We start from the raw sequence: 27,258 nt of genomic DNA, 5'->3' as shown, positions 1-27,258 counted from the left end.
TATTGAACTGAAGTTTAATTTACTAATCTGTTCCTTTTTTATTATTATTAGTTTTGTTCTAAACTAAACGAATTTTGTTTACTAATAATAAAAATCTAATTTAAATAAATAAGCATAAAAACATTATACATTAAACATAAAAAACTAATTAAAATTTACAAAATAACCAATGTTTGATATTCGGTCAACTACTGGAACACTCCGGCCAATTTACTGGATCAAGCCGGTCAACTACTGGTGTTTGTATCTTACCTGCATTTAAATGTGAATTTATATGTAATTTTATGAATAATTCGAATAAATAACATCACATATCAAAAACTTGAATATTTAAAGTTTAAATAAACTTAAAATTTTTTTTTTTAGCGTATAATAATTAAATTACGATCAATTGAAATGCCAAAAATCCTTTATCATTTACTCTAGCTTAAATAAATTTATATTTCTTCCGTAAATTCAAAATAATAATCGTAATTAATGATACAAATTTTTGATGATTATGAAAATCTTGATTTTGAAATTACGGTGAAATTATTAATTGTATAAAAAAGTTCTGGAAACGAAATTGCTTAAAATTTATTTAAAAAAAAAAATATCTCATAATAATTTTCCTTGATAACAAAAAATTTTGCCGTAATTTTGAAATTAAAATTTTCTTCTAATAAAAAACTCAAATCCTTAATAATGGATCCGAATTTGTAGAATTACAGTGAGAATATTAGAGGTATGGAAAATATGTTAAAAGTTGAGTTGAAAATGAATTATAATTTATTAACTAATCACAGTAAAAAATATTGTGTATTTGCGTCAAAAACGGTCTGTGTTGAAAAATTGTGTGTTGATTTTTGTGTGTTAATTTGACACTTTTTTTGTGTTACCTGAATTTTAACATTAAAATAGTGTTGTTTTCACGATATCAACACTTTTTGTGTGTTACTAGATAAAATGACACAAAATTAGTGCTAAGCGAGAAATATTAACACTAAGTTTGTGTTGTTAGCGCGTTCTTTCTTCAGTTTACGCACCAAACGCATTGTATTACCGGACAGCTATTTAATCACGCGTGCGTATAAATTAAAGTGTTAAATATTGTAAAAAATAGTTTATTTAAATATATTTGATAAAAGCATCAGGTTGTTTTCAATAAAAAAAAGTAAATTTGATATTCATTAAAGTAAGTAAAAGTTTACTGTATTTATAATCATATAAAATGCTCAACTAACCTCACTTTCCTATAATAAATTTACTAAATAAAATATTATTTAACGATAAAATTTATAATAGTTATTAAAAATGACAGACTTTGAACAATTTCTCTGTTAATTTAACAAATTCATAAAAAAAAATATCAAAAAATTTATTGATTTTATGTTTTTCTTTTGCATTTTTATTTTATATTTTCTGACACTAGTTTTATCTTCTCTAATATATAAAATTCTCGTGTCACAGTTTTCGTTGCCATACTCCTCCGAAACGGCTTGACCGATTTTGATGAAATTTTTTGTGCTTATCCGGTATCTATGAGAATCGGCCAACATCTATTTTTCATCCCCCTAAATGTTAGGGGTAGTCCACCCCTAAATTTTTTTTTTTATTCTTTAGACAAAATTTTTAATTTCTATTTTTTTATGATACAACATACAAAAATACATACAATCCTCAATTTTCACCCTTCTACGATCAACCCTTATTTTTTAATAGCAATTTTAGTAATTTAATCATTTTTCCTCTCCGGGGCGATTATTTACAGTCAATCCAAGACACACGGAGTGCTTTTATCTTCGACTGTTGTTGGTTAATGTTACTGGCCCATTATCATTTCAAGATATACGTAAAGTGAATGGGCAACAATATCCAACGTATAAAGATGCATGCCTTGCACTCGGCTTGCTGGAAGACGACAACCAGTGGGAATGCATGCTTGCTGAAGCTGCATTGAACTGTACAGCAATACAAATTCGTCGACTATTCGCTATAGTGTTGACTACATGTTTCCCAGCCCGAGCCCAGATATTATGGGAAAATCACAAAGATTCAATGACTGATGATATATTGCATCAACATCGTATACGGTGCCACGATCTAACCATAACATTCAGCGACGAAATGTACAATGAAGCATTGATTGCTATTGAGGATCTTTGCATTGTCATTGCCAACTTACCACTTAGTAATTTCGGTATGAATTCGCCAAATCGAACTGCATCTGATTTAATGAATACTGAAATGAATCGTGAACTGCAGTACAGTACTGTAGAAATGGCAGCGATTGTTGCCCGCAATGTCCCACTAATGAATGAGGAACAAAGAACCATTTATGATCGCATTATGCTCGCAGTTTCAGCTGGACAAGGTGGGTTCTTCTTTTTGGATGCACCGGGTGGAACTGGCAAAACATTCGTTATTTCGCTAATTCTTGCTGAAATACGATCAAATAATGGCATCGCATTGGCCGTTGCATCATCGGGCATTGCAGCAACTTTATTGGATGGAGGTAGAACAGCTCATTCAGTATTTAAGCTGCCACTAAATATTCAGAATAACCCTGACGCAGTATGCAACATTAAGAAACAATCGTCCATGGCCACTGTGCTGAAACGGTGTAAAATTATTATTTGGGATGAATGTACTATGGCACACAAACATTCACTTGAGGCGTTGAACAAGACATTGAAAGATATTAAAAACAGTGACAAACTATTTTTGCTATAGATGAAACTGGATACGTAAAATTACCGACCGATTTCTGCACAATCGCTGATTCGCAAGATACTCTCATTGAACAAATATTTCCCGATGTACACACACAGTACATAAATCATGAGTGGCTTGCAGAAAGAGCGACTTTAGCGGCAAAAAATGTAGACGTTGACAATTTAAATCTGAAGATACAAATGTTGTTGCCAGGGAACTTGGTATCATATAAATCTATTGATACAGTTTGCGACGACAGCGAAGCAGTAAATTTTCCCACAGAGTTTTTGAACTCACTGGGTTTGCCAGGCATGCCACCGCATAATTTACAATTAAAGGTTGGATCTCCAATTATCTTGCTTCGTAATTTGAACCCGCCCCGGCTGTGCAACGGTACGCGATTAGTCATTCAAAAATTAATGAAAAACGTGATCGAAGCCAGGATTTTAAATGGCAAGTTCTGAGGTGAAAATATACTCATACCACGGATTCCTATTATACCTACAGATGTGCCAATTCAATTCAAACGTATTCAGTTTCCGATTAGATTGGCATTTGCAATGACTATCAACAAATCCCAAGGTCAAACGATGTCTGTTTGTGGATTAGATTTGAGAACACCATGTTTTTCACACGGACAATTATACGTGGCATGCTCTCGGGTGGGTAAACCATCCAGTTTGTTTGTGTTAGCTAAAGATGGACTAACAAAAAATATTGTTCACGCTATAGCATTAAGAGATTGATATTGTTTAATAGTGTTACTGTCGTAATTGTTTAATTAATGATATATAATTTTAAGGAATAAATTATAATAACTTAAAAATAATGTTTGCCTTTTGTTATTTTTATATTCCCTCATCGTTCACAGCGCTCCATGCTTATTTCACGCATATACCACATTCTTACATACATACAATATACACATTTTAACATACATACATACTTACAATAAGTAAGCTATTTTTTGTCTACACTAGAAATTACTAGGAAATTATTTATATGGCAAAACAACGTTTGCCGGGTCAGCTAGTTTTTTATAAAGATGACTGATAGTTCACAAGGAAATATTATGTTTATGTTTTGGTTACGCTACTGAACAAACATGTCAGACATTTGTCATCAATGTTTTAGATTTACCATACATTAAAAGCTGGGAATTGCACGAATTGGATGCCGAAAATTATATGATGATTTCTAATTATTGTTATTAATTTATAAAAAATAAATTAAGCATTAAGTAAGTTTAAGATGAGTAAATTATATATTTAAGTTGAAGACTATAGTCTTCAAGTACCAATATATTGGTACTTGACTCAAATTTAAATAAATGAAATAAACTAATTTTCTTAATAACCATGAAAAATTTATTTATTTTTAAATAATTCCCTAACCTTTATATTCAAACTCAAATAATAAGTAAGTTAACACTTATTTTGTGTAAAATCAACACAATTTTAGTGTTAGATACAGTTGACACAAAATTACTGTTAATTTTGACACAATATTTGTGTTAAAAATTCAACACTATTTTTTGTGTTGAAAATTAACACTAAAATTGTGTTGACGGATTCTAACACTAGGATTGTGTTGATTTTACACAAAATTTTTTACTGTGCACGACGTCGGTTCACCACTACCACCACAACTCTACAGCCACAGAAACGTCGATATCTAAGAAAAAAAATCCAAAAAATTATGAAAATTAAATTAGCCGACATTTAAAGATTTTTATAATTTATTTTGTCGAAAAAAATTTTCACATGTAGAAAATGTAAAAAATTATACGTGAAATTTTTTAAAAATAGTTTTTTAGTTCTAATTTTTAACTAATAAAAAAATTAAAAATTTTTGATCGTCGGCTAACTTAATTTTCATAAAAAATTATCATATGTTTCTTGATATCAGTATCATTAAGTTTAAATAATAATAAATGATGCTGAAGTTAGCAGATCTGTCAATTTTTTGGGTTTTTAAAATAACTAACTTATTATTAAAAAATTTTAATAAAAAAGTTTCCCATTTGGAAATTGAAAAACAATGACAAGGGCAAATTAAAAAAAATAATTGTGCCAACAACACGTAGTGTTCCCAAGCGGTCACCCATCCAAGTACTAACCACGCTCAAAGCTGCTTAACTTCAGTGATCGGACGAGAACTGGTGTTTTAGTTTATATAAGTTTGTTTTATTGAACCCTTAAAAATTAAAATACATTTCAGGTATATTACAATGCTTAAGCAAACAAATAGCTTATCTTACAGTCTTAATTTTATGAACACAATATGGCAAGCTCTGGCATCGCATTGCAGTGAACATTATTTTTTTTTGTTTTCATTGTTACATGGATCTTACAATTGTTTTTTTTTTTTTTTTTTTTTTTTTTTAGGATGTACATTTTATATAAAATATATTCACTTTTCACTTAATTAGTAGTGGAGAAAAAAGGGTTAAACTCCAATAATACTTTTAATTTTTTTTTTCCTTAAATGCTAATCTAATAACTAAAAATAAAAAAACTATAACTAAAACTTACATCTAGAATATAATATAGCCATATTAAAGCAAATTTTTTAAGGGAGTTGGGAAATTGGGAAAGAACGGATAGGGGAAAGGGGGGGACCTACTCAGTGGGAATTTTTCCGTAATTGAAAAAATAATCAGACAGCCCAGACTGGGAGTCGAACCCAGATCTCTCGGTTACGCGCCAAGGGCTCTACCAGTTAAGCTATCCGAGACAAGTACTGACTACTTTATTCAGTACATTTGTACAATTCAGGTAGTTAGAAAATTATTCCAGCCACCAGTATTTTTTTTTATTATTGCGGTGATTATTCTTTCTGTCTTTACTGGGGATTGTCTTGTCAAATCGCCACTGTGGGTTGTTTGTTGTCATGTCTAATGACCCGAAGATTTTTTGTTATTAAATTTTCTAAAAATTTTCGCTAAATCTGTGAAATTAGTAAAATAATTCGGTAACTCTAGCGGATCAGACGCAGGATTTTTATCCGAAAATGAAATTAGATTAGTATTATTTCGTTCGTCAGATTGAATTTCGTTTTTTAGTAAGTTTGTCTTGTTTAATATTATATTTTTTAGTCCTTCCGAGCCTAGGTGGTCATTTTGCTTGTGGATACTTGCAAAGTGTCTACCTAATACGTTGAGTTTGTCTAGCGGTTCTGTTATTAGGTATTTGTCATTATCGTTCTTTTTTAATTGCGTCACGTCTATATTGTCACCTAATAAGTGTTGTCTATTATTGTCTATTTCCATGTTGTCAATTTTTATTTTGCCTTTTGGACGGAAAATTTGATTTATCATGGGAAACATTTTTTCCGAGTTTTTTTGGTATGTTTTTGACTTTATTAGCCCAGTAGTCATTGATAGATTTATTTTATTCTAATTTGAGTAAATATCGGACACCTTGAAGTTGATCGTTCAGATTACGTAAGTGTTCGTTATCATTGTGTTGAAATTTGCGGTAAATTTGATTAATGCTAGTTATTAGTGAGCTTTTCCATGATTCGAGGTCTTTAATTGTTTTATTTTTGTAAAATTCTATGCTATTGTTTTTTTTAACTGTTGATACTGTTGATTCTATTGCGTTTGTAATTGATGTTTCAAGCGTATTTAAGGAAGAGTCTATTTCTTCGCGGTTCAAGTTTCTGTCTTTTGGGATTTTTACGTTGTGAAGTTTATTTAGTTTATTTTGGAATCTGTCCCAGTCTGTTTTTCCGTAGTTCAATCTGGGTATTTCTTCACGGGTGTCAAGAGACCATATATTGTCAGTAGAGGGAAAAACTTTAAAGGATAAAGCATTATTGTGATCACTGTCATATGGTATTGCCTCTACGTCATTGCTATTATTTTTTGTACTTATTTTTAACCTACAGTCTGCCAGTATAAGATCTAAATAAGATTGACCTCTAGGATAGGATGGGATATCCGAAGTATATAGTTTTGTTTTGAAATTAATTTGGTTATTTTCTAGCCACTCATTGAGAAAATTGCCACGAGTGTTATTCGTAGCATTTTTCCATTTTTGGTGTTTGGAGTTTAAGTCGCCAGCAATAATGAAATAATTATTTAAGTGATCGAGGTCTAAAATTTTAAATAAATTATTAAATTCTTCGCTAAAATTGTCATAATTACCATGTGCTGCATATGTCGCTACAATAAATAAGTTTTTGTTTTGACATATTTTCAGTCTTATAATAATGTTTTCTGATGATTTAGTATTGTCAGAAAATTTGGTATTTACAATTTCATATTTAAGTGGAGACTTAATAAGAATAGCTACCCCTCCTCCTCGATTATTATTAGGCCTGTCTCGTCTAATTATTTGGTAATTTTTGAATTCTATTTTGTGTTTATCATTAAGCTTTGTTTCGTTTATTAATACAATGTCAGGCTTATTTTTTACTAGAAGATTTAAAAGGGATGATCTTCTTTCATTATGGATAATGGAATTTACATTTACTGTGATAATATTTAAGTGCTTTACATTTATTATACCCGTAGGGATTAAACTAGCCATTTCTATAGTAAGAAAGCTTGTTTGTTAGCAATGCGAACAAATGATTTATTTTTTCGGAATTTTCTCTAGCAATGTTCACAAATGAATTTAATACTGTCATATAATTATTACTATCGTTTACCTGAGGTATTTTAGTATTTTTTAAATTTTCTGCGTAGCTTATGTCTGGGTTGATAGTCTGGAATTTCCTCGTTCGGGATTTTTCGGCCTCTTGATTTATGGTTTTATTGTTGTCGGTTTTCATCTTAGCTTGCTGGTAGAACTGGTGTTTCAATTCAGCATGATATGGTCGTTGACAAGTAGTAGTAAAATATCTTGGTACTTAAATTGTTGGAAAAAAAAAATTGATTGTCTGCTTTATTAAGTCCGTTTACGGACGACAGTTTTATATAAGTGATAACGTTATAAAGAAATATTTATGAAAAATTGCATACTTTTATGAATTAAATTGAATTATTATCACTGAATTATCATTATTTTGTATTCAAAAATTAAAAAATTTTAAATATTTAAAAATCATTTCAACAAAGAAAAAATACTTATTGATATATTGTTAATTGAAAATTGACATAATAATTTGATAACTGATATAATCAATATTAATTATTTTATTAATTTATCGTTTATAATTATTATTAATCAATTGATAGAATCATTATTACTCTAATGATAGAATCATTAAAACTTGTTTAAGCTTTCATATTTATGAAAATTAATTTAGCAGGTACTTAGTAATTTAAAAATTTTTTCTTAACAAATAAATTATGGCAAAATTTTTTCTACTTTTGTAGAAAAAAAATTGAGATGTAAAAATTCAAAAAAACCTAAAATTACAATTTTTTTTTTTTTCATAACTTTTTAAAACAAATTTGTTTGTTAAAAAAAATTGTGAAGATTGCTAATTTCGATATGTCATGTTTTTATAAAAAATAAATTATTAAGAAAAAATTTAAATAAAAAAAAAACACTGGTAAAAATTAAAAAACAAATTTTTTTTTCATAATAAAAATTAAAAAAAAAATTGTTAAATGTTTGCTGATTTCGGTGTCGTAAATTTTTTAGGTTTGATTATTTGTTATAAAAAATATTATACTGACATAAGCAGTAAAATTCTTTATTTGTGATAAAAAAATATAATACTGAAATCAGCAGACACCTGACAATTTTTTTAATGTTTATGTCATAAATATTTTGTTTTTAATTTGCACTTGTAGTTTTTGTTAATTTCTGGATGTGGAATTTTTTTATTAAAATTTTTTCACAATAATTTATTTGTTATAAAAATCCAAAAAACTGACAGATGTCTGTTTTTCATGAAAATTAATTTAGTATATAAGTATTTAATAATTTTAAGAATTTTATAACAAAAAAATTATGGCAAAAAAAAATTATCAAAAAAAAATTGACCTGTAGAAATTTAAAAAAATAAAAAATGCAATTTTTTTTAAATAATTTTTTGGAAACAATTTATTTGTTAAAAAAAATTAAAAAATGGTTGTGACTGCTAACCTTAATGTCATTCATATTTTTATAACTTTTTTTAGTTTTTAAAATAAATATTTTCACTAAAATCTCTTTAAAAAGTGATCAACAAACCAGGTAGTCAGCATTCTTGACAACCTTCAGAACAAGCTTAAGCTCCCTCTATCTCAACTTTCCTGAACTGTCATCCATATTTACCTCCACCAAGTTGTCAATAAAGTTGAAAAGTGTCAAAATATTAGTTTAAAAATTTAGACAATTAAAAAATGTCTGAAAACGAGAAAGTGACAGATAATAACTTGGGACGTTATTTTGACAGCTCGCATACAATATTCGACGAGCTGGTGTCCCCAGGAACTGGAGCACCTTCAGGAACACTTCCACCAGCATCAGGACTGTTGACATCCATGGGCCCAGATCTGCTGCCAGCAAGTGAACTGTTCAAGCAGGATGACTTGTTCAGCACAGAACGATCAATAGAGTCCAGCACCGTGGACTACCACCGAGACGCCTGGATTCCCTGTGACAAGACCCGGAAGATCCTCAGGAGCATCGCCACCTCAGGTAACAACAGTCATGACAGAGAGAATCTTACCATGCCCGGTTTGACTTTGCAGAGCGATATGGGAGACCCTATCAAGGAGTCTGCGGTTCATTACCTGGGGGCCGATGAAACAATTCACCGGAATATCTCGACGGCTTCTGACGTTACTCAGGACGAGCGAGGACTGAGAAATTTAATTCAGTCCGAGTGCTACCGTGCTGCTGTCAATTTAACTGGTCGATTGCTCGCGATCTACGGGCAAGGTTATGGAAAGATTAACTACCCGAGCAAGCATACTCCACATTCTTTGCAGCTTTGGTACACCAGGTATGAAAATTAATGTAGCACTTTTTTAATAATTTTAAGAATTTTATAACAAATAAATTATGGTAAAAAAATTAAAAAAAAAATGGTATGTAGAAATTAAAAAAAAAATAGAAATCTAATTTTTTTTTAATAATTTTTTCGTTAAATGAAATTGAAAAATTTTCAAGTGACTGCTAACTTTAATGTTTTACTCCAGGTTGGCTTTGCTCGCTAAGCTACGGCAAGTTGAAGTTCTCAAGGCGGAGTCCCAGCCTTTTGGGAATTTAGATAAACCTGATATGTATTTTATTTATTATCCTGAGCTTTATGGGACCAGGCATGGATCCATGGCTTCTTTTGCCTTCAGGTTTGTATTTTCATACAAATTATTTTTTTTTTTTCATTATAAATTCATAGACTTTTTGTATGAAAATTAATTTAGCAGATATTTAATTATTGTGAGAAGTTTGGTCACAAATTATTGCAAAAAAAAAAAAAATTGTCGTAGAAAATTTTAAAAAATTAAAAATGCAATTTTTTATACATAATTTTTTGGAAAAATTTTTTTGTTAAATAAAATAAAAAAATAATCAAGTGACTACTAACTTTAATGCCATATTTTTTATTTTTAAATTATAACAAGTTATAAAATTAATTTTTTTTTTTTTAATGAACTATGATTTAATTAATTAAATTTTTAAAAATATGGAACCAATAGATTTATTAATATAAAATTTAATTTGTTATTTTAAATAGTTAAAAAATGGAATTTGTTGATTCTTTGTTTAATTTGTTATTTAAAATTTTGGTTAAATTATTTTAAAAATGATAAAAAGTTTTAACATTAATTTTACTTTAATAAATTTAATTTTAGAGAAAATAATACTTAAAAATGTGAGGTCAATAGATTTATAAAAAAATCAATTGATAAATTTTATTGTTTAAACATTAATAAAATAATTAAATCCATTTTCAACATTTTATTTATTTTTATCAATTTAATTTAAAAACATTAAAAAGTGTAATTAATTGATTTCTTCTTAAATTTATTGTTCAGAACATTGGTTAAATTTTTCTAAAAATAATCAAAAATTTGAACATTAATTTTATTTCAATAAACTATTTTTTAATAAATGTAATTTTAGAAAAAATAATATTTGAAACTATGGAATTAATTAATTTATAAAAAAATTTAATTGATTATATTATGATAATAATAATATTTATTAATTGTTCTAGAATACATAGATCATTATTCGTACAAATTATTGTACGAATTAATTATATTAATAAACTAGCTGTTACCCGTCCGCTCCGCTGGGCACTTAAAACTATATTTAGAATCGAATAGAATTGTATTTTTAAATCTAGACTTGAAATTTAATTGGATAATTGTTTTGACTTGCACAGATTCCAAATTTCATCGGATTGGCCTGTACCTTTTATCCATGTGATTATTCTGGCTAATATTCATTGTAACTTTGTGCAATGACTATAAATGTGCAATCACTATAAAATTCCCGTGGCTATCTTTCAAAAATCAATAATGATTGACATGAAGAAAAAAATTTTTAAATCGGTTGACCTTCAAGGCCATCCCTGTAATTTCCTGTTTCTCTTAAGATTCTATCAAATTTTATATCTGTAGGAACTGTATTTGAAGAATATGAATTTTTTGACAATTATCACTCCCGCACTCCTATGTTGGGGAAGAATTTCGTAAGATCCTATTCGAGATGATTTCTACATTATAAATAAGAGGTTCCAACAAAACTTCGAGTCCATAGAAACTATTGTTTGAAAATGGGAGATTTTCATTGTTAACGCCCCCGCAATCCCTTTTGGAGTTAGAATTCGAGAAAGTCCATTCTCAGTTGAACTTGACATTACACACGGAGATTCCTACCAAATTTGGAGTCGATAGGAGCTATAGTTTAAAAACGGGAATTTTTCATTGTTAACGCACCCGCGAACCCCTTTGGGGGAAGAATTTCTTAAAATCCGTTCTTAGCTGACCTCTACATGGCAAAAGTAATAATCCTACCAAATTTCAAGTCTCTAGGTCTGATAGTTCGAGAGATATCGTGATGAGTCAATCTATCTATAAAACAGCTCCTATATATATATATATATATATATAGATATTAAACAAACTTTTTCTCGTTTGTCCTTTAATTAAATTCTAATTAATTTTTTAAATTAATGTTATTTAATTTAAAAATATTCTCTATTGATGTATATTGCCGATAGGTGTATGTTGATAAATAAATAAATATATTATTATTATTATTATTATTATTATTATTATTATTATTTTAGATTACTGCTAGCAGAACTACCAATTTACTGGGGTGATTCCAAAGAAGCAATTGACAATTTATACAAACTACTGGCAACAATCGAGAAAATTCTAAAAAACTTAGAACTTGGACTATCAGAAGAAGGTGGCCAGGCAAAATTCACTGAAAATGAGCGTAAGGACTCCACCAGACTCTGGACTGGGAGAAAATCTCGCGTTCTGATCTCAATAGTGAACTGCGCGTTGAGCGTAAAGAACTTTTCCCTGGCAATTGATGTCCTAGAAGACCTCTGCGCCGGGAATTGGACAGCTGAGCAGCTGGAGATCCTGAAGAGTTCGTGCGGAAGAGTTTACTTATTTTTAGGCGACGTAACAGCAGCAGAGAAAATTTTTGCCGGGATAAAAGAACTTCGGGACGGGAACTCGCCGACCATGAGGGAGCTGATTGACAGAGGATTGATGGCTGTAGCGCAGAACTCTTTTCAGGATGCGTATAATTGCTTCAAGATCGCTTCAGCTTCTGATCCGTCAAATGTCATGCTAATTAATAATATGGCAGTATGTCTGCTGTACAGTGGGCAGCTTAAAGCCGCGGTTCAACTGCTCGAAGCCGCGGTTATGCGAAATCCTATCAAGAGTCTTCAGGAAAATGTTTTGCTGAATGTTAGTACGCTCTATGAGCTACATACTACTCATTGCAAGCAGTCGAAGCTTCAGTTGTTGAGACAGATGAATAGATACAAGGGTGATGCTGCTGATATTTCGTGTTTGAAACTGACTTAGAGTTTTTATTTTATTTATTTATATGTTTGTTATTTATTAAATAATGTAATATTGGATAATGTACATATTAATAAATTTTTATTTTTATTCATCTTTGGATGGATTTTTGTGAACTATAAATTAGAATTATTTGTTTTTATTTTGGATGGAAATTATGTGTATCAAAATGTATTAAGAAAGAAATTATGAAATATTAGTAAAAATTTTTTAATATCTTTTTGAGCATATTAGTTAAAAAATTTCTTAATTTTTTCATTAACATTGCAAAGAAGAAAGAATGAAATTTCATCAATTATTTTTTAAGATTATGAGAATATTGAGAAGTAAAATATGAAATTTAATTTGTTAATATTTTTATAAATATATGAAAGAAGAAATCGTAAAATTTTATCTAACAATTTTTAATATACTTATAAGCCTGTTAAGGAAGAAAATATAAAATTTTTTTAACATCCTTGAGCATAAATAAAAACTATCAACCTTAATTAAAAAAATTTTTAATATATTAATAAACATATTAAAGAAGATACAATTAAATTACATGATAGTGAAGTTGGCGAACGTCTAACAATTTTTTGGAATTTTATAACAATTAAATTATAAAACAAAATATAAGAAATTTGACATGCAGAAATTAAAAAAAGTTATTGGTGCAAATTTCTTTAAATATTTTTTTTATTACAATTAATTTTCAGAAAAATTTTCCAAAATTATCAGACATCATTTGATTTTATGAAAATTAAGTTAGTCGACATCTAATTTTTTTTATTGAAAAAAAATCAAAAAATCAAAAACGTCGACTAACTTTAGTATTATGCTGATTTCAGTTTCATTAAATGACACTTTTATTTTATTAATTAAAAACTCATAAATTATCACTTGTGACTGATAATGAGTATCAAAGAAAATTCAAATTTTCGCGGGTAAAGCTCAACCTCCATTATCCATGTGAACACTCACACATACAACTTCTTGCATAAAATAATAACAATAATAAGTATGTGTACAGTTTGACATATAATACCCATTGTAGTTTGTGGTACAATTCATACCGTTAAAAGCAGCAAGACCGAAAACAGTCCAAGATACCGAAGGACACAATAAACAATTGACAATTGACGATTGAGGAATAATAAAAACTTCTTAAAATAAATTTTAGTCATCGATTATTCTTCAGGTAATTATCCAGCCTCCATTGCAATCACTTAGTGCCAGCTAATACCCAGCTAAGTATGTTCTTAAGAATATTATATATATATATACATATATATCCACATTAATAATTCCCTTTTCTGCCTGCTTCCATTCTATGACTAATCCCTTCACTATTTCCTTGTCGCTCATAATTGACAAAATTGAATAATTTAATTAAAAAAATTCTTCTAAAATAAATAATTATTTTTTTAAATTAATTTTTTATTTAGTTACATTAATAATAGATTACTCATAAGTCTTATCATTATCAGTAATTATCACAAATCTATTGCACCAGTTCACCCAACTTGACGATTAATAATAATAATAACAATTATGAAATATTAATTAAAAATATTATTCACAGGAAAAATGTCGCTGTACCCGTCACTGGAAGACATGAAGGTGGATCAGATGATGAAGGTAAGAAGAAATTGAAACCCTTCCAAAATCAATAATCTTTTGTCCTTTTTCCTATCCCCAAGTACCTTGATGAATGCATGTACTTTGTCATTTATTATTTATATCCCAACGCAGGCTCAGATGAAACTCGAGCCTCAATTCACTCCGAGTGCTCCCTCGCCGGTCTCAGTGAGCCCGTCAGCACCCGCGCTGACTCCTCCAGGGTGCGATGATCTCTCAGGACAACTGTATCCCGCCCTCGGGGATTACATGGGACTCGAGTTGAGTCCTGAAGCTATTGAGAGTAATATGCCAGAATATACAATTGCATTTCGTGAATCGGTAATTTTATTTTTAGTTATGTTATTGTTTTTATGGATGTTGAGTAATTGATTGGAGAAATTTGTCTATTGATTTTTGATGATTGAATTTCAGATGGAAGTTATGAAGCCGGACTCTGGAACCATGAATGGCATGATTGCGCCATTGTCTAAAGATTCATTGGGATTACAGAGAGCTCAAGTTTCTAATGGAATTCGTGAGGTAAATTTTTTTATTTATTTCTTCAGAGGTTCATTTTTTTAAGTAATTTTTTTTATTTCTTTTGAAAAAAGCATTTTATTTTTTTTTTTTTAAATAAATTTTTATTTATTTCTTCCAAGGTCAATTTTTTAACGTTATTTCTTTAAAATAAAATATTTTATTTATTTCTTCAGAACTGAAATTTTATTTGTTTCTTCAGAAATAAATTTTTTGAAATTATTTTTTCGTTATTTCTTTAGAAAAAAATATTCCGTACACTTCTTCGGAAGTAAATTTTTTTTATTTATTTCTTCAGAAGAAAATATTTCATTTCGTTCTTTTGAAATACATATTTTTTATTTTTTTCTGAAGAGGTAAATTTATTTTTATTTCTTTAGAGGTCCATTTTTTTTATATCTTTTGAAAAAGCATGTTATTTTTTTTTTTAAATAAATTTTTATTTATTTCGTCTAAGGTAAATTTTTTAATGTTATTTCTTTAAATTAAAATGTTTTATTTATTTCTTCAAAACTAAAATTTTATGTTTTTCAGAAGCAAATTTTTTGAAATTACTTTTTTGTTATTTCTTTAGAAAAAAATATTTCATTTAGTTCTTTTGAAGTACATATTTTTAATTTTTTTCTTCCGAGATAAATTTATTTTTATTTCTTTAGAAAAAATTATTTTATTTATTTTTTTATAGATATATTTTTATTTATTTCTTTAAAACTAAATTTTTATTTATTTTTTAAAAAGTAAATTTTTTAAAGTAATTTTCTCATTTGTTAGCAAAAAAATATTTTGTTTATTTCTTCTTGGTCTATAAAATGCTAATTAATTTTTCATATTATTATTTTTTAATTTGCCAGAAGAATTAACTGAAAATAATTAAAACTTGAAATAAAAAATAAATTGATAAAAATAAACTGCCATTAGAAGATAAAATTGAATCAAGAAGAAAGAAAATAATTATTTATTTAATTTCAGTTGACTTTATGCAAAGACAGTGATGGAAAAATTGGACTCCGTGTACACGAAGTAAACAACGGAATATTTGTATGTCTCGTGAGCCCTGATTCTCCTGCAGCAAAAGCTGGTTTACGATTCGGTGACCAGATCCTTGACGTCAATGGAACTTCTGTGGCTGGTTACACCATGGATCAAGTTCATAAGATATTCCGTAATGCTCCGGTCAATAATATTAAAGTTATTGTCCGTGACAGGTAAAATTTTATTCATATAATATATAATAAAATTAAGAATCTTTCATTTATATTAAAAAAATATCTTCAATTTTATAATTAAGATTTCAATTATACACTTTTTAATTAAAAAAAAAAAAGAAAATATTTACAAGTGGGGTCAACCACTTTAATTTTCATTTTTTTGAACGAAATTTTCATTTGATTTTATTGATATATTTTTTTTTGAAAAATACATAAAAAAAATGATCAATTGAAAAATAAAAAAGTTGATTATCACAATTTTAACAAATTTTCAAAAAAATTTATAAATTTTTTAGAAAATTGTGATATTTAACTTTTTTTTTTTAATTGTTCATTTTTTTATGGATTTTTCAAAAAAAATATATGAAAAAAAGATAAAATAGAAATTTTATCCAAAAACATGAGAACCAAAATTTTTTCCAACTTTTGAAGGTAAAAAAAGCTATCAAAATCTTTGCTTTTTTTTCTTTCACAACATTTTTCATCATAAATGCACTTGTAAATAATTACCAAAAAAATTTTTTAATTTTAGACCATTGGAAAGAACAATCACAATGCATAAAGACAGCTCAGGTCAAATTGGTTTCCAATTTAAAGATGGTAAAATAATAGCACTTGTTAAAGACTCGTCTGCTGCCCGCAATGGTGTCCTTACTGATCATCAACTCCTGGAAGTTAACGGCAAGGTAATAGAAAAAAAATTATTTTTTAGGGGCATTCCATGCGAAATGAGAAAATGATTAAAATTTTAAAATTTCTCTAATTCATTCTAATTTAGTCCTAATTTATTATTAAAATTCTATATTTTACTAATTCGTAAAGAAAATTTTTTTTAATCAATAAGAAAATCGATTTTTCTCTCCTAGTAACTTTTCAGTTGTTCTAACTTGTATTCGGGTCAAATGTTGTTTTAATAGTTTTAAGAACAAATTCATTCTATGTTTGTTAACTAACATATTTATTATTATAGTTTTAAGAACAAATTTTTTTATGTTCGTTATTAATTAACACCTCAGTTTATCAAGATCGTGTTGTCAGCATGCTAAATCCTTTATTTGTGTTTATTAATTAGTTTTTTTTAATTATTCTAAATAATTTATAGTTAACTATATAAACAATAATGTTTCTAAGGTTGAAATAATATAAAAGTCTTTTTGATAAACAACTTCATATAAACATTTTGTACTTGTCCCACCAGTCACAAATGCCTGTCCCACCAGTCACAATAAAAAAAATTTTTTTAATTGTTTCTTCGTAGGTAATCAGTCTAATTCTTCATAATATTGAATGTTTGTAGGGTAAATTTTGTATTGAGAGGGAGGTATTTTTTAAAAGTTTAGTGGTCGAACTTAAGGAGATCCACGCGAAGTAGTCAAGTTTTTAAAACTTCCTAAAAATTTGTAAATTTAATCTACATAGCCTAATAATCAATAAAAAAATTAAAAAACAGTAGGTTTCCGGGATATTTAATGAAATAATTAGGTTTGAAAATTGTAATTTTTACATGTAGTTGAATGGAGGTTTCACCAGCCGTGTATTTGGTTAAGAATTCAATGCAATTAACGATTTAAAAAAAATTTTTTTTTCATTGAATTTGATAGAAAATTTAATAAGCTTTCGATTAAAACAATAAAAAAAGTAGGTTTCCGAACGTTTTACGGAGATATTTTATATTTTTTATGAAAAATTACAAAGAATTTCCGTTCTTTAAATTCTTGTATTTGACTTGGCAACACCGCTTGCGCAGTTACCCGGCGCATAAGTAACCACGGTTTTTTAAATGCTAGAAAATCTTAGTCATTTTAGTTAAACAGTAATAAACATATTTTTTTTAATAAAGTAAGTTAAAAATACAAAGATACTTAGGGCCAGTTTTTCAATCCGGGATAAAATTTTATCCGAGATAAAAGTACTGTCAATATAATAAAAAAAAAAAAATAAATAATTTAGTGACGTGATATTGCTCTCAGTTAGTTCTCCATGAATTTGGTCATTTATTTAAATAAAAAATAAATATATCATAAAAATAATAATAACTTCTTATTGTGTCATTTAAATTATTTTAAATTAATTAACATAATTATAGATTAATAATAGATATGTCAAACGCAAGATATGAGCTCGAAGAGCTCAAAAGCATAGAACAGCGACCGCTCAGAGCTGGGAGAGCTCAAAATAACACATAAATTGTAATTTGAAGCTCGAAGAGCTCGATAACGTTACAAGTGGAATTATAAGTTCATAAGTTCGATTTCAAGCGCTTAGATATGGAATTAGCGGGAAGTTGCAGGGATGGACTTCAGGGTCATCCGTATTCCTAATTATTATTTTATTTATTTACAATCAACAAGTTGTCACAGGTGGAGATTAATATTTCTGTGACATAGGCTAATGTTTATTTATTTTAATTAAAAATAAGTGACTGATTCAGGGAGAATTATTCGTATGCAATATCACTGTGCTAAATTATTTATTTTTATTATTATATTCGCAGTTCTTTTATCTCGGATAAAATTTTATCTTGGATTGAAAAGCTTGCCTTTACAATTAAAAGTTGGAAATCATTTAATCGATGAGTAAGGAATATAATTAAATTAACAGGATTACATAAATAAAATTATATATTTCTTTATAAAAAAATATACATTTGTACGCATTTTAATGCAAAAAATACTTGATAAACCAAACTGTTTTTCACTCTGAATATTTATAAGAGATAAGGGAATGTTACATTTAAAACACCACAATTCTTTGGCAAGTGTACTTATTTCAACTATTCTTCGACCCCAATCCGTCGAATTTTGTCAGTCAACTTTAGATTTATTATATAGTGCCTCGTATGTTCTTTTTTTAGTAGTTTTAATAAAACGTGTAGAAAATTTTCCAAAATGCGCTCGCAAATTATGCTGGTTTATCTGAGACATGTTTACAAACAAATAAATTTCAAGGTTAGGGAACTGTTGCGGTGTTGTCAAGTGTTTACCGGTAATTCAGAGTGCTATATTTTTTTTAGTCAATTAAATAATTATTAAATGTTAATAATTATTTAATGCGTAAATTTTTCGGAAATTTCCTCAAAAATGTTATTAATTAATTTAAAAATTAATTTTAAGATGCATAACAAAAGTATTTCTACGCATTATTTTTTTTTAGACATTCTTTACACTAGCAGGGTACTTAGATTTCCTTAAGTATAGCGCGGTAAGAGAGAAGGATTTTTCGATGTCCCACCTAACCAGTCACATTCAGTCAAATGATAATTACGAAAAACTTAAAAAGTAATTGAGATTTTTGACAAAGTAATGTTGTTAATTAGTTATTCTTCTGTATTATAAGATAAATTTTGCTATAATATAAGTTTCAGTCACATAATTATAGCTTATAATTCATGAAATTCCACAGTCAAATGTCCCAACAGTCACTATGGAATGCCCCTTTATCAAAATTTCACTTTCAATTATTTTAAAAACGATAAGATACCCGAAAAAAAAAAATTATTTCTATTAAAATTAACTTTAAATTAATTTAAAAATTTTTTTAGAACGTCATTGGATTGAAAGACAAAGAAATAGTCGCCGAGATAGCCAACAGCCCCAATGTTGTCACAATTACCGTAATTCCTTCTTACATTTACAACCATATGATCAAAAAGTAAGCAGTTCAACAAAATTACTTAAAAAATAAAAATAAATATTAACACTAAAAAATTTCAGAATGTCTGGCAGTCTTTTGAAGGCCATGGACCACTCAGTGCCAAATTTCTAGGACAAGCCTCGCCACCGGAGCACTATTTTTTTACTTTTTATGATTTTATCTCTGATAATTATTTTGACTGTTTATTTATACGGCACAACTTTTTTACACGTAATAATTTCTTCCCTGGATCTCTGATCGATTCCGCCAATCATTATTCAAGTAAAGTTATAAATATAAATAACAACATATAAATATAAATATATGTGCTAAACTGTTATAACTACAATATTACTCATATATATTAGATAACGTATTTTGTTAATAAATATTTTATTACAGTATAGTAGACGTAAGTCTATAAATAAATAATCTACTTTACGGTTAATTTATTATAGACAAAGGATTTTTATTTATTTATAGACTTCATCAGTTGATTATAAAATATCTCTACGTATGATAATTAGACCTATAAATATTCTATATTAATGTTAATTTTTTTTTTGTGACAAATAAAATTTTTTTAAATAAAATTTTTCTTAATGAAAAATTTCATGTTTCAACAAGTATTTTTAATACCAAAAATAATCCTACCTATAAATATATCAATATCACAATACTTACTCATATATCTTTCCTCACATTTAAGCCCAATTATTCAAGGTCTCATTCAGGATTTCTTCATTTCAACACAAACAATAGAATCAAAATAAACCCGAAGAGACAATAAGCGTGTTACTTCAACTTATACCTGGAATTCCAAGTTATTGCAAGGTGATTAACAACTAAGGGTGAGTAACTAAATATATACTTTTAAATATTTCGTCGCCAAGATGTCTACTTCAGTATTGAAATACTAGTCATCTAGACGAGAGCTAAAATACACTCAAAAAATTATAACTATTTTTAAATATCACTAAATTTGACAATTTTATTTTATGGCTTAAATATATTTCAACATACTTTGTAAAAAAGTGATAGAAAAATTAAATTACTTTCAAAAAAAAAATGTTAAGTTCTAAGTTAACTTTTCTATTACTAACCTTAAATTTGTTGTGTCTCGCAGCTTGCCAAAATGAAGAAGAAATGGATTTTTATAAATTTCTGAAAGACGACAACATGATAAATTTCAAACCAAGTAAAAAAGAGACTCGCTCGGGTCCTTCGTACTTGATGAGTGCCTACTCGCAGACGATTGACAAAATACTGGACATGAACTTCATAAATTACCAGTTAACGCCGCAGGAATTGATGAAGATCAACAACAGCGACACAGTGGCCAGTTTCTTGGCGAAGAAATTGCACAAAAGTCACAAGAAGAATAAAGTTACCCAGGCGATGATCTTCGACGCCGAGGTTATACAAGACCAGCCGTTGATGAAAGCAGACTTAAGGTTGTTTCGGGACAAGTCCAGGATTTTCGACAGTTATCGGGTTTGGAGGTTCAACCTGACTGTTTACATGGCAGACTCTAGCGGCGAACGTAAGAAATACTTTTATGTTGATTCAAAGATGGTTGACCCGGAGTTCGAAGGGTGGATAGTCTTCAACGTCACCGAGAGTTTCCAAAAGTGGAGGAAGCATGACGAGTCTAATGACGGCTTCAGGATTATCGGGAGGATCAAGAAGAATTATTTCAAGAAGTATATTGCGGTTAATCCTGATTTTTTGGGCATTGTGGGACTTGATGGAGACCCGGACAAACATCCTTTTGCGCTTGGACACTATCACGGCTTGGTTGACAGCTTCTTGGATTTTGATTACCAATATCTTTATCAGAAGAGACTTTCTAGGGAAGCGAATATTCATGATTATGATTATGAAGAAATGTACGTTGATTTCAACTCGCTTGGTGTATATGACAAGATGATTTATCCTGGGAAGAGATCAAGGTGCAAGATCAGGGAGGTTAATCTAAACTTTAAGGATATCAGTATGGAATTTATTGTGGCTCCTGTGGAGATTCCCTTGAATGATTGTCTTGGACAGTGCAGTTATCCTTTTGATCAACGAGCTAATGCTACTGATCATGCTATCTTGAAGTCGCGGGAAAGTATTTATGAAGTTTCCAGGTTGCAAAAACCTGGTTGTACGCCGATTAAGTATGAAGATAGGACGCTTTTGTACTACTTTAGTGATAGTGTTTTTATTAAGAGAGCGTTTAAAAATATGACAGCTATTGAGTGTGGGTGCAGATAGTTTTTGGAATTTCTCTATTTAGTCTAGTCGAGAAGTGAGTTTTATGTGAAAAATCGTCGTTCCAATCTTAAAAATATGGCGATTGATGCATTGGATTCAGAATTTAATTCTGCGAAATGGGTAATTTTTAATTTTTCCGTCATTAAAAATTTCATTTGTTATAAACAAAAAACGAAGAGACAAAAAGGGAGTCTCCGTTTTTAAGCTATAACTTCAAAAATATTAAAGATATCTGAAAATTGAAGAAAGATCCTAAAAGAGAAGAAAATTTTAGCAAAAGATGTCTCGACTCCCGAGTTATAGCTCCATTATTTATAATTTTAATTAAACGTTGAAAGTTAGGCTCCGCGTGGCCGTTTCGGTGCCTAGGCGTCCCCGTTAAGCAAAGTATGCAACACAAAATAATTTTTTTATAACATTCAATATTAATTTAAAAATCTGAATAAATTATAGTGTCATCTAGACACTTGAAAGAATATAGCCCCGCTAAAAAAAATTTGTAGCTTGATTTTTGTTTAAGTTATTCAATTGTTAATTAACTAATTTTTCGTAGACTTGAGTTTTCATAAAATCTCTTATAAATGTTTAAAAAATGTGTCTATAAATTTTTTTCTTTTGGGAGCTCTTGTTATATAAATAATGAACAAGACCGCGTAGTAAAAGTTTATAAAAGTTTTTTCATTTGTTTATAATGATTTTTCAAAGTTATAAAAAATTGAAATATCCGGCTAATGTTATAAAAAAAATTTTTTTTTTCTAAATTTTTAATTTTGGTTGTTTCTGTATTGATATATTGCGTCTAGTAGCTCGGCTAAAAAATTTTTAACATTAATTGTTTAAAAATTTGTTATAAACAAATAGACAAATTGAATATTTTTGAAAATTTTTTTTTTGCCATATTATTGTCTTAATAAAATAATGATTTTTAAAAAAAAATTTTTTTCTTACAAAAATTTTTTAATTGTTTATAATTGTTTTTTTCATTTATCCACAATTTAAATTATTTATTAAGAAATCATTTTTTTTTTTAAATCATTATTTACAATTCCCAATATAATTATGGAAAAATTTTTTTTTTTTATTTAAATTTTCATTGTCGATTTTATAAACAATTTGTTATAAACAAATTTTCATTTTCATTATATTTTTTTTTCGTAGCGCCAAAAAATCACAAATACAGCCATGTGCATAAAAGTTCAAAAAAAAATTTTTCTCTATTTTTTATTAAATTTTAAAATAATTTACCCCATCAAAATTGAAGCGGTCAACTATTTCATCAACTTATAAATCAACAGAATCGATAGAGTCTGGCGCCAAGTTCCGTTCTCAAGCCAGACTACCGATCAACAGACTCGATGGAGTCTGGCGCCAAGTTCCGTTCTCAAGCCAGACTACCGAGTGTGTATATACCGTAAGCAGAACGGTTTTTTGAGGTTACAAATTTTTTTTCAAATTTATTTTGATTTTTTTTTTTATATGATATTTTATAATAGTAGTTCTTGCTTTTTATTACACGTATTACTTGATTATTATCAATTATCTTTATAATTTCTATTTAAAATTATTAAAAATAATTAGCACAAACTATAGCGACCCAGATTTTTAGATTTTAACTTTTTTTTTTTATGTAAAAAGCGGACGACCAGAGACTAAATAATATAAGAATACATGCTAATTTTATAATAGATGGAAAACTACAGTGAAAAAAGACATTTAACAGTTTACAATTACATACTCCAGGCAGCGCAAAAATAACTTTTACATGAACTATAGCTTAAAGGGGATAGTTGGCCACCGGAAATGTATTAAATTAAAATTGTCAATTTTTATTATAATTACAAAAAATACTGAAATCCGAGCAAAAACAGTTTCACTGTAAAAAAATCGCGCCAAGTCCACGTTCATAAGACTATTAAGAAAAAAAAAATTTATTTCTTTACAAAAAGATATAAAATAAAAAATTAAAAAATCCAAGTAACCGATATGGTTGTATATGATTTTCAAAAATTAAAAAAAAATTTTTTGTAAATTTAAAAATTAAAAGAAACGATTTTGGAACGTACTTGGTGTACATGATTATGAACTTTAATTTTTTTTAAAAGTCCTAGTAGATAGATTTTAGGAATTTCATAAAAAGTGAAATATTTTGTAACCACGCATTAAATACGTTCCAAAATTGTTTCTTTTAATTTTTAAATTTACAAAAAAATTTTTTTTAATTTTCGAAAATCATATACAACCATATCGGTTACTTGGATTTTTTAATTTTTTATTTTATATCTTTTTGTAAAGAAATAAATTTTTTTTTCTTAATAGTCTTATGAACGTGGACTTGGCGCGATTTTTTTACAGTGAAACTGTTTTTGCTCGGATTGTTATAACTTCCGAAATATTGATGATACGGTCTTTGACATTCAAGACGATCTTTTAAACAATTTATTGATTTACATAAAAAATTTTTCATATGCTCGATATCTACTATGGTTCAATTTTTATAAAAATTTATTTATAAAAAAAATCGCATTACTTGAATTTTTAAATAATTATATCTTTGAAACTATTGAAGTTACGGATTTTATGATTCAGGACAATTTCATAGAGTAACTATTGGGCTACGCAAAAATAATTTTTTTATATTTTTGATTCCATTTGTTAATCAGTTTTTTTTATTTATTTTAATTATTACACGGTTAAGGGTACATTTTCTGGATTTTAGTGTCCTTATTTTCTTACCTAACACCAATAATTTATGTTGTTCTTGCTATTTTCTTTTAATTTTGGAATTTTCAATTTATTACTTAACGATTGTCAAAGCAAAAACTCAAAATTTTTGCCAAATTTTTGCCAATAGTGCAGCCTGAAAAGCATTTACGGAATTGAATGAACTTTTAACAATTGTTCATTCTATTGTTTAAATTTTGAAAAATATGCATAGGACAGGATATATTTCCACGCACTTTTAAGTAATTGTAATTTTAAAACTAAAAACTAAAAATTTTGACATAAATTATTGGTGTTAGGTAAGAAAATAAGGACAATAAAATCCAGAAAATGTACCCTTAACCGTGTAATATTTAGAATAAATAAAAAAAATCTGATTAACAAATGGAATCAAAAATATAAAAAAATTATTTTTGCATAGCCCAATAGTTACTCTATAAAATTGTCCTGAATCATAAAAGCCGTAACTTCAATCTTTTAAAAGATATAATTATTTAAAAATTCAAGTAATGCGATTTTTTTATAAATAAATGTTGATAAAAATTAAACCATAGTAGATATCGAGCATATGAAAAATTTTTTATATAAATCAATAAATTGTTTAAAAGATCGTCTTGAATGTCAAAGACCGTATCATCAATATTTCGGAAGTTATAACAATTTATAAGTTGATGAAATAGTTGACCGCTTCAACTTTCATGGGGTAAATTATTTTAAAATTTAATAAAAAATAGAGAAAAAAATTTTTTACAACTTTTATGTACATGGCTGTATTGCATGCCTTAAGCGTGCAGGTATGCTCTACTCTTGCCTAAAAATCGTGATTTCGATTAAAACGTGTTTTTCATAATTTAAGCGAAAAAAGTATGACCCTGAAGTTGGCACATAGCCGACAAAAATAATTTTTAGATAAGGATATCTTGAGTAGGAATGGAGCTACGGCAAATGGACGCATGTGAAATTATTTGGCGTGAAAATATCTATATTTACAAAATTTTTTACAACCAAAAATAATTTTTGGAAAGCTCTCTAAAAGTTCTGGATGATCCAAATTTCTTAAAAACTCATTATTTTCATTTATTTGCAATTATTTGTATGTACATTTTTTCAGAATGCGTTTTTTCTGCTGGGACCTTTGGTTCAAAATAACTCCTTAAAAAATGATTTTTTTTTTTTAAATAAAAAATTGTACATACAGTTTTTATAAAAATACACATTTACATTTTTTTATTTTTCTAAAATTTGAATATTTTCAAAGATATCCGTATCCAAAAATTTCGAAAAATTTTTGGATACGGATATGAATTTGAAAAATAATTTTTTTTGAAATTAAAAAAAAAGTACTTGTTTATTTTTACAAAATACACATGTTCATTTTTTGGATTTTTTCAAAATTAGATATTTTCAAAAATATCCTTATCCAAAAATTTTTTTTAATTTTTGGATGCGGATATGAATTTGAAAAAAAAATTTTTTAGAAAAAAACAAAAAAGTACTTGTGTATTTTTCGAAGAACTATATGTACATTATTATTCTTTGTACTTTTTCCATTTTTTTCAAATATATTTAAAAATTTTTATTTTTTTTTATTTTAGTCTAAAATAAAAACTTGAAAAAAAAATTTCTTTTGTTTAAATGAAATATGTACTTACTTCTTTCTTAAAAATCTTCATGTATATTTTTAAAAAACACCAACAATGTCTATTATATATGCCTAATATCTATTAATAATTATAAATAACTACTATTTAACTTCTTAATTTACAGAATCCACAGAGTGTGTCATGGAATTACTTATTATTGCATACTAGGAATTCAAATTGCGCGCTCTAATCCTGAACCAATAAGGAATGAGTCGAGTTTTTATTTACAATTATGTTTATGTAAATGGGTCATTCCATGTCAAATCGACCAATAGTTGGAATCGACCCCTTTCGATTTGGATGAATTTTGGTCAGAAGTTCTCTTTTATCATAAAACGAAGTTCTGCCAAAGGAAAAAAAAAAAAATTTTTTTCCGAAAGATATGCAAATTCAAAATTTCGCGATTTTTCCAGTTTTTCAATTTTGTTTTTGCAATATCTCGAATGATATTATAGATACAGAAATGGTCTTTCGTTTGTTTATAACAGGATACTTAAGGCTATTGAAAAAAAAATATTTAGAAAAAAAATTTTGAAAAATGCCAAATTTATCAAATTTTGAATTTTTGAAAATCGACAAAAATGAAGACTGCCATTAAAATTTTGGCTCAATTTTTTTTGTATGATACCTTATACTGTTCTTAAAAGATCCTGAAATTTTTGAAAAAGGGATTTTTTTTCAAAAATATGAATTTTTGAATTTAAAAAAAAATTTTTGAATTTCAAAAAAAAATTTTTTTTTGTTTTTTCCAACTTCCATAATAGGTAATGTTATGCAGATACATAATATTGTAATTTTGAGTATTTAAAAATCAAATGCACGACGTGAAAATATTAAATAATAAATTAATTTCAACTTCTTTTTATTTTTTAGACATAATCTTAAAGTCAGGCTTAACGCATGATATAATTTTTTATTTTTTTAATGCATGGTGTATTTTGTCCGTTTCTTCACTTCAATTACAGTTTTTAACCTCAAATAACTCAAACAGATATTAATTTTCTATAAAAATTAG

General features: G+C 27.6%; 2 protein-coding genes and 1 pseudogene across 6 annotated transcripts; 2 read left to right on the top strand and 1 right to left on the bottom strand.

The window, feature by feature from the left end:
• Positions 1–4,764: 4,764 nt before the first annotated feature.
• Positions 4,765–4,883, bottom strand: LOC123271109 (annotated as a pseudogene).
• A 3,964-nt stretch (positions 4,884–8,847) lies between these two features.
• LOC123270532 (trafficking protein particle complex subunit 12) lies at positions 8,848–12,834 on the top strand. Of its 2 annotated transcripts, XM_044736632.1 has the most exons (4): positions 8,848–8,938; positions 9,031–9,582; positions 9,779–9,928; positions 11,881–12,834. In XM_044736632.1, exons 2-4 carry the CDS (start codon positions 9,119–9,121, stop codon positions 12,641–12,643), a joined length of 1,377 nt encoding a protein of 458 aa, XP_044592567.1. In that variant the 5' UTR covers positions 8,848–8,938; positions 9,031–9,118; the 3' UTR covers positions 12,644–12,834. The 2 variants fall into 2 exon arrangements, with proteins under 2 accessions (XP_044592567.1, XP_044592565.1); XM_044736630.1 differs by having other exon boundaries at positions 8,867–9,582.
• A 779-nt stretch (positions 12,835–13,613) lies between these two features.
• Positions 13,614–21,891, top strand: LOC123270547 (syntenin-1-like). Of its 4 annotated transcripts, none has more exons than XM_044736656.1 (9): positions 13,621–13,820; positions 14,205–14,260; positions 14,375–14,581; positions 14,675–14,782; positions 15,749–15,984; positions 16,520–16,673; positions 19,529–19,638; positions 19,701–20,471; positions 20,747–21,891. In XM_044736656.1, exons 2-8 carry the CDS (start codon positions 14,210–14,212, stop codon positions 19,750–19,752), a joined length of 918 nt encoding a protein of 305 aa, XP_044592591.1. In that variant the 5' UTR covers positions 13,621–13,820; positions 14,205–14,209; the 3' UTR covers positions 19,753–20,471; positions 20,747–21,891. The 4 variants fall into 4 exon arrangements, with proteins under 4 accessions (XP_044592592.1, XP_044592591.1, XP_044592589.1 ...); XM_044736654.1 differs by having other exon boundaries at positions 13,621–13,873; XM_044736657.1 differs by lacking the exons at positions 19,701–20,471; positions 20,747–21,891 and having other exon boundaries at positions 13,614–13,873; positions 19,529–19,642.
• Positions 21,892–27,258: the final 5,367 nt, after the last annotated feature.

Source organism: Cotesia glomerata, linkage group LG8 (genome assembly GCF_020080835.1).
Source record: "Cotesia glomerata isolate CgM1 linkage group LG8, MPM_Cglom_v2.3, whole genome shotgun sequence".
NCBI classification, from domain to species: Eukaryota; Metazoa; Arthropoda; class Insecta; order Hymenoptera; family Braconidae; genus Cotesia; species Cotesia glomerata.
Note: the sequence above shows the minus strand (reverse complement) of the source record. Positions and strands in the feature narration are given on the sequence as shown.

What these genes read in the sequence shown, in the direction of transcription:
- LOC123270532 (XM_044736630.1), top strand. Translation starts at nt 8,978, where the DNA reads ATGTCTGAAAACGAGAAAGTGACAGATAATAACTTGGGACGTTATTTT. An exon ending in TTGCAGCTTTGGTACACCAG is followed by an intron (nt 9,583 to 9,778) that starts GTATGAAAATTA and finishes GTTTTACTCCAG; the next exon opens with GTTGGCTTTGCTCGCTAAGC. An exon ending in ATGGCTTCTTTTGCCTTCAG is followed by an intron (nt 9,929 to 11,880) that starts GTTTGTATTTTC and finishes TTATTATTTTAG; the next exon opens with ATTACTGCTAGCAGAACTAC.
- LOC123270547 (XM_044736653.1), top strand. Translation starts at nt 20,767, where the DNA reads ATGGATTTTTATAAATTTCTGAAAGACGACAACATGATAAATTTCAAA.